The 11701-nt window shown below is 43.2% G+C and overlaps 1 protein-coding gene across 4 annotated transcripts in view; it reads right to left on the minus strand.

Moving 5' to 3' along the window:
• Nucleotides 1-8746, minus strand: part of CDK5RAP2 (CDK5 regulatory subunit associated protein 2) — an 83296-nt gene extending 74550 nt beyond the window's left edge. The window contains exons 1-5 of one of the 4 annotated variants that reach the window (XM_055719672.1): nucleotides 8559-8745; nucleotides 8328-8395; nucleotides 6272-6339; nucleotides 1718-1828; nucleotides 201-277 (exon numbers count right to left, since the gene is read on the minus strand). In XM_055719672.1, the coding sequence (XP_055575647.1) occupies nucleotides 201-277; nucleotides 1718-1828; nucleotides 6272-6339; nucleotides 8328-8395; nucleotides 8559-8611 (377 nt within the window). In that variant the 5' untranslated portion in view covers nucleotides 8612-8745. Of the gene's footprint in view, nucleotides 1-200; nucleotides 278-1717; nucleotides 1829-6271; nucleotides 6340-7859; nucleotides 7999-8327; nucleotides 8396-8558 lie in introns of those variants that run through there. The other 3 variants (XM_055719671.1, XM_027809608.2, XM_055719675.1) reach the window with 3 other exon arrangements.
• Between the last annotated feature and the right edge of the window lie 2955 nt (nucleotides 8747-11701).

Raw genomic sequence — 11701 nt, forward strand, 5'->3', positions numbered from 1 at the left:
AAGTTACACTGGACAGTGCAAGTACATTAACATCATTGTGCATACATACCATTTCTGTAACGAATGAAGCAATTTCTAGATAATGCCCTTAAAATACTACTTTGGGATCGTGACATTCCTAAAACATTAGGAAAAAAAAAATAGAAGCAAAATCTTTGAAATCCTAAGTAACAGACATTAAGAAATATGTTGGTACTTACGAGGCTTTGATGAGTAGTTTCTCTCTCTCCTGCAGATCATGCTTCAGACTTTCTATCTCAACTTTCAGCTCAATGTTCTAGGACAAAAGAATGTAAGTGTCTGGAGAGAATGCAAAGGTCACCCAACCCAAAAGTTATTAGCAATGTGTAGATACTTTTATTTGGACCACCTAATATAAAGTATCATTGGGCTAAGAATAGCATAGAGACATTTTAACTCAACAGACATATTATGCAAGGTTCAAGACTTTCAAAAATCTGAAAAACATTTAGGACCATTGTATCCAAGCAATACACATCCCCTACACACACGTGCACACACACTTTACTGTAACAGGGAGTACTGCACATAAACTTGGGAGTTTCTAGGGCTTCCATGCATGGTTTTTCTTTGAGCTATGACATACTTTTCTTTTTATTTTAAAAAACTGATTCCATCAACTATTGATGCTTTTAATAATCTTAAAATCATTTTGTTATAGCCTGAGAAAACTACTCATGACATAAGCACACATCGCACAAAAGACACTTGGCCTGCAAGCTGACAGATACCATTTAAATACATTAGCATTTACAAGACCAACACCTGTGCAGGAGACCAGGACAGAAGACCAATTAGAAATATTCAGCTGAAACCATGACATAGCTAAACATTAATTCATGTACTGCACTACTGCAACAAGCATCAAGGGAGACTTAAGTTTCCATATTATTACAGAAAAGAGACCTGATGGAAGCATCTGTTTTAAATAACATGCTACTGTGTAACCAAAATGACTCCTTTTCCCTTCTAGAATGCAGGCACCACCAAAGGGTCTAAGAAATTGTTATCACCGGCCGCAACCATGACCTAATAAAGATCATAAAGATGCAAGACATGCCACTCAACTGAAATCCTTCTTTCAACTTAGAAAGGTACCGGTTTCTTCTACAAACCAACAAAGGAACCTAACAGGTTTCCTGAATCCTATACAAATACACACTCTTTCAATTTACAGCAGTAGAAGTGGAAGCTATACACAACCCTAATACAACTTCACCTACATGCTTCACAGGAAGCAACTCCGAGCTGGAGAGCCCCAACAACCTTCAAGCAGCTGTACTGACATCTGCTAAACCCAGGAAAGAATAGAGGGGCAAACTGAGCTGCCAGGTAGTAAAAAGCAGAATAACTACACACCAAATCCAGGAGAAGCATACTGCTTCTTTTATTCCCCATGCAGTATATGACTTCAGTAGCACAACTATCAAATTTTCACAACCACTTACTACTGGAAACACATAACATTTCTTAGTCTGTCCCTTCATTACACACACACACATTTGAAACAAATTTTTCCACAACTTATAATGGTCATTTTGATTTAGTTATTTTGGCCTAATCCTTTTCTGTAATAAAAGAGTTAACAAAATTTCCAACAAGAGAGGACGACTGAAAAGTTAGGTAAAACAATCTCCCCACAAAACAAACTCTTCAAAAAGATATCTAGTTCTATTAGATTATTCTAAATGCATACGATTTTGTATATTTCTTCCGTGGGACCATCAAACTTCTGCTGCATTCGCTCCTCCAGAAAGTATATACGAAGCTTCAGGTTGAAGTTCTCTTTTTTCAGGTCAGTGATTTGCTGTGAATTAAGAAAGAAAATGAGCAAGTTATGTCATGTGTTTCAAACCAAGTAAAATAAAGACTAAGAACTGGTATGATTTGGGTTTGCTCGCCACAGTGCAAGATTAGAATTCAACCCACTGGACAGAGTTGAACGCATACATATGTGTGGGTGATATACACACACACATATATACATATTCGAATTGTGGAAGTGTTGATAAAAGTGTATGACACCCAAGTCAAAATGAAACACCCATCACTCCAAGAGAGTGTCACCCAGTGAGCAGAAAATACTCCAAGTGCTCCAACAGATTTCTACCTTCTACAGCTTCAGCACATATCACAGAACATATTTTTCTCCCACCAACCCACCCCATCTGTATTTTTTTCCACCATCTCCATTCCTCACCTGAACAAGAAGAAATCCCACCCCAGCTTACCCCTTCTGAATGTTTTGGGGTTTGCCTTTCTGTTTTGTTTTGGGTTTAAGATATATAGACACATTGGTACCCACAAACTTTGTGTGTTTGGGTAAGATGTTATAGTTTAGCTTGTGTTTATTTTTAGCCCTGCAAAACTCTGAGACACTAGCACTTAGGCAAATAACAATTATAACATTTTTTTAAAAAATATATATAATACATGCTGTTGTGCAGACAGTGCTCTTTAGAATATTCCTTAAGTCCTAAAACATTGTCTGACTTTACACAAAAAGAAACCAAAAGAGTTTTTTCAATCTAAAAATATTAAGTAGTTCTTTCTTCTACAGAACAGAACTTGAACAAAGCATGAGATGTCATGTTGAAACAGAAGTATTTCCTTTGCAAAAGCTTGGGATAGTAGCCTTATTCACGGGAAGAAAAGCCACAAGCACACAAGGCATGTGAGCCCAATCAAACACCAATAAAACCTTTATCCCATCCCATATTTCATAGTGTAATTCTTTGGGAAAAAAAATTGCTTATGATTTTTAACCTTCCTAGTAGAAGCAGTAACATAGTTGATGGTTTCATTAAAGAAAAGAGACTCTAAATTTTTTTAAGAGGCTAAGCATAAAACATTCATTCAAATAAGACTGTCCCGTGCCAGAGGCTTTCAGCAAAAGGAAGTCTAATATGTTATAGAGCTACTAATAAAATATTTATGTACACTTTTCCAGAACAGTATAGTACCATTTGTAAAAATTATTAGCGATACAATTCTTCAAATATTTGGCTTGTGAAACCCAAGATTATTTTCTGCAACTGCACTCAGAACCTGCATCTGCAAACAATTCTTCAGTTTAATAATCTTTCCCCAGCAAGGTGCCTCATCATTATTCACACAAGTAAATATCACCCAAGCAACTGAAAATACGCTTGACTACATAAACTTTGTGGCCCATTCACACATCCTGAAGAAGCCTGTCTTTAGAAGCAGTAACAACACATATATTTAACTTTATCTTTGTTTCCCTACAGTTCCAATTGGATGATCACAAACAGTAGTGGATATAAACTTGAACTATGCAAGTTGTAGCTGCTTAAAGCATGACACCCTCAAGACTCTCATGAGGTGTCTCGAGGAACTGGAACATCTCTTTTGCAGCATTCAAATAGATGTAAACTCAAAAACAATGCAACTTTGAACTTCAAGTCACAGATCCCAATGCAGAACATTGCTCAAAACTGAAATCCTTATTCAGAGTAATCAAACAAATTAAAAATTTCTTAAACAAAGCAGGGCTACAGAACTGTGCTAGATCTTGCATGTCTTGCTGGCAAGTTTAGCACTAATCTTCAACTAGTGAGAGCAGACCTTGTAGTGTTTGGTTTGGTTTGTAGGGTCTTTTCTTGTCAGGTTTGGTTGGGTTTTTTGGGGTGGAGGGGGTGGGGGGCTGGGGTGTTTAAGCTGTCAGTAGATCATTCCTAACAGTCTCTATTCATTCAGAAAAAGTTCAAGCGCCAAAGACACTCTGAAATTGTATCAGCTGAACTTCTGGTTTAATCTTCAAACATACGTTTCCGAGTCAAAAGGAAAAACAATTTGTGAAGAACACGGCATACCTTAATTCTACTCTTATGTATTTCAGTGGCAATAGAATTAAACCAAAGAGCTTAAGGGTACTTCTTTCAAAAGGCAAACAAAAATTATGCAATCATAAACCAAGAAGTGAAACAAATGTTGTCTCTGACATTCAGTTTCTCACAGGAAAGTTAATTCACGCAGACTACAATTAAAAAGTTATAGCTTAATAAAAAGCAATGTATAAAATGTGAACAAGTTCACACTGCAAAAGGATTTTAATGGCAATGCTCTAGACCTACACATTTAAAGACTCTGTCTTAATTCCTTATGCATTTTGATTTCTGTATTTAAAAAAGGAATGAAGGAAGAGAAATAGCAGACAATTGTTGAAAAAACGACAATGCAATACACTCTACACAGAATATTCCACACCACAGAGAGCAGAGTGGCAAATAACACCTGCCTAGCTCTGTTCAGCTCCTTTCCAAGTCTGCATAGAGCCACTTTTATGCAAAATGGCATCTGTCAGCAGAGGCTGCAGTTTCACAACGCAACACAGTTTTTGCCAGCAGAGGCCATTTTACAAGACAGCAAAGCTCTAACTAAGTGTGTTTGGGGAGACAAGAAAAAACCCACACATGTTATTAGTTAGTTCCCTAACTTGATACCAATCAGCCTTTCTATTCATGAACATCTAATAAACCATAATGTGGCCCTTAATTAGAGATGCCTTTCACTTTGCCCATGTAATCACATTTTCTATCACAAGGTGGTTCCCCACCATATTGCAAGAAAGTGGGACAGACTATAAACACCACCAAAAAAATAATACACCTCTAATATTAATCTAGCTCAGCATCTTCTCCAGGTCTAAACATCAAAGGACCTTATCTTCATGGATCCACCCTTTAGCCCATTACATCCGCCTGGTTCTCTCTGAGGTGCAAGACAAGGAGCCCACTCTTTTAATCACTTCCTTCTCATAGCCTGTATAAATAAAATAGCTTCAAAATCAGCAAATTCAAGCATATAGATACAAATAAAAAAATTACACACACAAACCATCACCAGGCAGGAGATAGCAGGAACTTTACCTGTTAATTCCGATTTGGTTTAAGGTGGGATAACACCAGCCTTACCATGTCAGTCCAAAAGCACACCTTAACGACAGCTACTACTGGATGCTCGGTATATAGTAAAAGGACAGAAAGTAAATGTCCACAAAAGCCTACAAGAAGTTTTACAACTCAGTTTAACTTAAGAAGTCTGTACATACCAGGAAGCCAGAAACCTGTGGAGAGACCCTTTCTCCTTTACATTACACAGAACAACCAACAAAAAAACAACAAATACTGCAACTTTTTCCCCTTTTCAAACAAACACTGCAGATAATAAACCACTTGCAGAAAGTATATTCCAGACTGAGATCTTTGGCACCTATCACAGTAAAAGATTTCAAGCACATACTAATGCCAAGACAGCCAATACACAAAAACAAAAGAGAAAGTGAAATAGATTGTTAAAAAAAAAAATCCTTCAAAGGCTTTCCAAAACAAGCTTTAAATTCTGAGCAAAGAGCACAGCTTTCTCCTCAGAGGGATATAAGGCCACAAGAAACTCAAAAGAGTTTAGATGAAACACTCATTTCAAACACAGCAATGCTACAAACAGTAGCAGCAGCTACAGAAGCACATTAAAAACTGCAGACACTTGAACTGAAAATAGCAAGCCACCGCCTTTATCAGTAGCAGTCATCTCAGATTTTTTGATTGTGTGAAGAAACTGTAGAAGAGAAAGCAATCACAAGGACTTGAGTTAAATGACTTAAAACTTTTTACAGGGGAGTTGTCCTGCAACACAGCTATACCCCAATGAAATCATCATTCAGCAATTATAAACAATTGGCTTATTCAATTTAAATAAACAATAATTTAAATAAATTAAAAATCTAATGTTTTCCTTTACATTCTATTAAATGCATTGTCACAATGCTACTAGACCTTTTCAACAAAAGTATTCCAAGCACGCTCAGACATAATTATGAAGTTAAAAGGTATTATACGGCAGGCAATGAAATAAAAGGCCAAATCCTGTACTAGCCTAAATGAAAATAAACTTGATGCTTCACTAAAATAAATCAACTGCAGACTTGCAAATCATGTTCCCATGTTTATGGTGTTTGCGTGAACTTTTGAGCAGAGGGTGCCCATTTTTGTTTCACAACTTAAGAGCAGCAGTTGGCTAGTCTCAAAAAATTTTTGCCTCTTGTTTTTAAAGCAATACTGAAGAAACGGAGGTCCAAAGCACAGCCAGCTGGTCACATCTCCAACAGATCTGTTGTTGATTGACACAAACTAAGAACCTGACCCAGAGAGTCAACACTTTAGCCAGCATGTCAGAAATATCTTGGCCATAAATCCGTTGCCAAGTCTTATATTAAAAGTCTGCTTACATTTTCATAGTCCTTCATGGTCCGAGCTCTAGTTGGTGAGACTGTATCTTCTGCCACATCTGGTAACACTAGACATTCAGGAAGACAGAACAAGTTCAGACAGCTGAATCTCTAAGCTAGGCTTCAATTTGAAAACAGCAAAGGCCTACACCATCTAAACACAATAAAAGTACAACACCTTTTGGGAAGTGAAGGAAGCAATTTTTTTGCCCCTTGTTTATGTTATACGTTACTGCTACCATGTTGTTAGTATCTAGATTTCTTCCTGGTCACCCTAAGTTGTCTATCGCATAAAGCTCTCAAATTCCAACATCACCCATTTAAATCAAGACGTACACTGAAATTAAGCTACGTGAGGTGCACTTTCAAGAACAAGTCCTCACAGCAACTATACAGAAGACTCCCATATCAGAATCAAGTCCTTTTAAAACTACTAGAAAGCAGTTCAAATCTTTCAGTATCTAACTGGTCACAGGACAGGCCTCCACCTTAGACTCAGTGAAACCACAGAGGAAACTGCCAGTATCTGTATTGCTAAACTGTAGTCCCTCCTGAATCTATATGTACCTAAACTTCTGTTTGCACACACGTTCTGTATCAGCCAATTTAACAGCACCACATAACTTGTTTCCACTCAAATCCGCGAGTAAACTTTTAATTAGAATAATGACATTGTATAAAACATTCAGCACTTGCATCATCTTTAATATAAAGAGTTACCTGAGGACTCACACTAACTAGAAGAAAATATTTTATTTAAAGTACTTCCAAAATTGTGAGGCAACTATGAGGAGTCTTGAAAATAGCCCAAAGAATACCAGCCAGTGGTTTTCAAATCTTGACATTCTAATTAATCTCACAGGACAGTTCTCCTGGAGCACATGCAGAATACAGTAACATTACTTTGCCACATTTACAAGTTTCTTAGATTTGCTTCTTTTCATGAGCAAATAGCTCTTCCTGGTAAACCATCCAATTTGCCATAGTTTCAGTTACCTACCTCACCTATACAATGAGGTCGGCCAAGTTACGTTGCTGGATACATGCATGCATAAAAAGACATCAAAAGCATACACCTCAAATTTACATAACAGAACACGCAACAGTTAACACCACAGACAGAAAGTTTCAAAATAGTACTACTCAGCCATTTTGCTTTAAAATAAGCGTTTCAAGCAAGTCTCCCGAGAGAAGTGGGGGTGTTTAGCCTGAGGAAAAGGAGGCTCAGGGGAGCCCTTACCGCTCTCTACACCTGCATGACAGGAGGTTGCAGCAAGGTGGGGGTCGGTCTCTTCTCCCAGTAAGCAACAGGATGAGACGAAATGACCTCAAGTTGTGCCAGGGGAGGTTTAGATCGGATACTGGGAAAAGTCTTCACTGACAAGGTGGTCAGGCACTGGCACAGGCTGCCCAGGGAGGCGGTGGGGGCCACCATCCCCTGGACTATCTGAAAGGTGTGTAGGTGTGGCACTGGGGGACACTGTTTAGTGGTGGGCTTGACAGTTAACAGTTAGACTCGATGACCTTAAATGTCTTTTCCAGCCTAAGGGGTTCTATGATTTCATGGCCAACGTACAGAAAAACGTACTGAATGCTGGCTCCTGCTCAGCAGGGCGCAGGCAGGAGGCCACCCCGCAGCCTGACCGGGAAACCGCTGGGCCCAGAGGGGGTCCCTGGGCGGCAGCAGCTGGGCTGGAAAACCTGATGCTCCAAGCAGGCAACTTCCCTGCGGCTCAGCAGGCCCCGGAGGCGCAGCGCGGCCCGGCGGGATATTCCAGGCACGTTAAATACACGCTCCACAGGACGGCTGAGCACCTTACGTAAGGCTCGGCGCCACACCGGCCGCAGGCAACGCGGCCACAGCAACTGCGGCGGCGGCGGCTGGCGTTTCATAGCCTTAAAGAGACAGTCGCTTACAAAAAGTTGCATCCCTTAAAGACATCTCCTGGCTTTTTGCCTCAGGCGTGAGGCGTTTCCCCTTAGGTTTTGGGGGCCGCACGAAGCCCCGTGCCCCCGGCAGAGCCGCGGGGGGCTCCCGCCCGCGATCCAGCCTTACCGTCGCCTCCGGCCAGGCCGGGCTGGGGGTCCCCGCGGGAGATGTCCGGCAGCTGGGAGACTCTGACGCTGAGGAAGAAGGAGGAGAAGGACACCGCTGAGCAGCCGAAAGCCGAGGGGGTGCCACTGCCGCCTAGCACCCGCCCGGGGCCGACAGGCCCAGCCCCGCCACATGCACCCGCGGGGGCGGCAAGCCCGACGCCTGCCGTGAGGCCAGCCCCCGCCCGCCTACCTGCCCTCGAACACCACCGGCAGCGTCAGGTCCTCCCCCGGCAACGAGTCCATGGCGCGGCCGGTCCCGCCGGCAGCCAGAGCCGCAGCGCCTTTGTGCGCGGCTTTGGCGGCTTCGCTGGAATTCAAACGGGCGCAATCGCTTCCGCCATCTTTGCGTCGACGGAGGTGAAGCCGCTGAAGCCACCGCGGAAGAGCGTACGGGGCGGGCGCAATGGAAATGGAAGGGAAGCCGCCATATTTATTGCGGGCGGTGGCTGAATCGGGTGGGCAGGCACCATATTGGCTGAGGGCAGAGCGGGGCGGGGTATGGTGGAGACTGCCAACAGGGCAAGGGGGAGAAGGCCGTCGGGCGCCATCTTGAGTGAGGGAAGCAACAGTGACGTCCACTAGCCGCCATCTTTTTTCAAAGGAAAATAGGCGGCGAGACGCCGCGATCTTTAGTGAGGGAAGTCGTGCTCGCCCTTGGCGTGTGGGGCGATGTGCCTGGAGGGCCTGGGCGGGAACAGTGCTGCAGGCGCGGCCGGGCGGTGACGAGTGGCCCCCCGGTGCCTCCGGGCCCAGCTCCAAGAAAGACGCGTGTGGAAGCGGCTTCTTCAGGGGTGTGCCGGGCCCCTCGCAGTGCCCCAGCCGCTAATTGTTTCCATGTCCTCCATGGCGCCAAACCGCCATCAGACGTGGGGAGAGAAATAACTACGCTTCAGTTTCAAATTCTAGTCACTGTTCGTTGTAACTGGCAGAGGTGGTGACCTGGGAAGCCAGCTGTCACCAGCTGCCCTGCACTGAGGCAGGCTGATTCTGAAACAATTGGGGTTTTTTTGTAAAGCTGAGCATTGCAGCTCTCCCGCTTTTTCAGGAAGAAAATGCAATTATGTTGAAGGATTCAGGGCTGGAAATGCTAAGCTGAATTAAATACTGCCATCATTCCCTTCCCCCCCCCCCCAGCACCACGGCCCCTGGGGCAGCCGTGGAGGGAGCAGGGAGCTCCAAACCTTGCCTTGCTCCTCACTCTCTTTGCTCCCTTTTTTAATTCCTTATTGGAAACCTGTGTGTGGGATTGGAATACTTCCCCGCACTATTTACAGCCCCAGCTGGGGCACAGTGTGAGCACTTAACTGTCAGCATTACCTGTCCCACGAGGAGGCCCCATGCCGAGGCGCTGGCCTGGCTCTTGCCCACGGGAGTAGCCACGTGCTTTGGCGTTAGGTTTGGATCCTCCTCAGCACCTAGTGTGTCAGGTGCCCCTTGCTGTCATCTGGGCTGTCTCAAGGAGCTTCTCACCTACCCAGGAAATAGGCCATGGATAAGGGCTGACCAGGGGCCATGGGCAGCTGTGGGTTTATTCATCCAAATCATCATGGTGCCCTGTTGGCTCCATTTTCTCCATGTACCTGCACCAGCTCTATTTGCTGTTCAACACAGATCAAAGTTCATCACAGAAAAAATGGCAGTGGCCATTGCAACCCTTGGATGTGTATAGTCATGGTGGGCTTCCCAGCCCTAATGTGTCTTTCAATTTAATGTGTACAAGTCCATGATGGTGCATCTGTTAGTGCTCCAAACTGCCAGGAAATGCCAGGCACTACTTAGCACAACAAAGCTCTTAATCTCTTATCCTATCCAACTGGACATGCCTCATGCTTTGCATTTGAGGTCTGATGACCCTGAGAGATGTTTGGTCCCTTCGACTCCCCCATGGCCCTTGAGAGACATTTGTCACCTTATATGACTGGGTCCCCTTTTGCAGTGGCCTCACCTTCTGCCAAGCTGAAGTTAAGTTTGTAAAATCGGGTTTGCCATATGGCACTAGGATCTGCTCAGCCAGTCCGAAATGTGGCTTCACTTGTTTACAGAGGAGATCTTCATTAAATGAATGAGACCGCTTACTGAAAGGACGATACCAATTTGCTCGTGTTTAAGGTCACAGGAAGGTGTTACATATTTGATGCATGCCATTAAATCAGCATCCATCAGCCACAAGTACAGCGCAAACCGTGCACTGCTTGCATGCTATGTGCTGGCACAGCACCTCTGCCTGCAGAGTCACGGTTCATGTCCCAGCATACTATCTTGCAAAAGGAAATCAGCTGGGCCCTCCTTGTTAAGTTTTATCACTTCATGAAATGGTTGTCTGATGGAAAAAAGCATATAGATACATATACATGTATATACACATAGACATGATGGAAAGTTCCCCTGGGTTACTGCACTGCCCAACATGTCAGTCACCAAGAAGCTGCGAGGGGCAGAAGGGGCTGAGAAATGTGTTGTTCAGAAGCAGCTAACAACTTGTCTTCTGATAATCTGCTTAATGTTGTTTAACCTTGTCTTAATTAGCAGTACATTTGGGGAGATTATGCTAAATCCTCAAACCAGGAAGCTGTATTGGAACTACACTTTCCTACCTTACAAGGCAGCCTGAGATCCATACCACCTCAGAAACAAAGCACTAAAGGGGGTCTAGGAAAGCAATGCCTCTGGTGAGTGTAATGGTAGGGATGAGCTGACCACAAATGCCCATGGAGCAGGGTGAAAGCCTGCTGCTCAGAGCACTGTGGCTGAAGTGCAATGGTGGCACAAGCAGAATGGATGTCACCGCCAGCCATCCTGTTTTCAAGTCCCTTCTCTGGGGATCTGGTTCAGAATTCAGTTATTCCTCCCCCTGTTACTGTTCAGAGCAAAATTCCTCCTAAGCCAAGTCATACACAATCAAACTGTTCTGCTAATGCAAATCAGGTCTCAATGAACTCCCTGGAATATCACCAGTGTGGCCCTTACATAGCTCTGGCTCAGTAAAACATTTGAATAAACATTTAAAGTGCTCGCTTAATTTATGCTGACTTACCTCTCTTCAAGTTCTTTACTTAATAAGGACCAAAGAGTTAGACATAGCATTCAGCAGAAAAGACTAGCCTTTAGCATTTATATTTTCTTCTACACCAAAAAAATCAATTCCTAACACTGACAAGTGAGACAGAAATGCAAGTTCTCCATAGCTCCTTTTGCGGACACTACCAGAACTGCTCAAAACTACTGACACCACAGATGTGGATTTCAGAGTATCTGGTAACATAAATTTCCTTTGAAAGATCCATTGTGGTCATGAAGAAAAATCTGATACAATATCCTCTTCCAATTTCTAGC

Source organism: Falco cherrug, chromosome 9 (genome assembly GCF_023634085.1).
Source record: "Falco cherrug isolate bFalChe1 chromosome 9, bFalChe1.pri, whole genome shotgun sequence".
NCBI lineage: Eukaryota > Metazoa > Chordata > Aves > Falconiformes > Falconidae > Falco > Falco cherrug.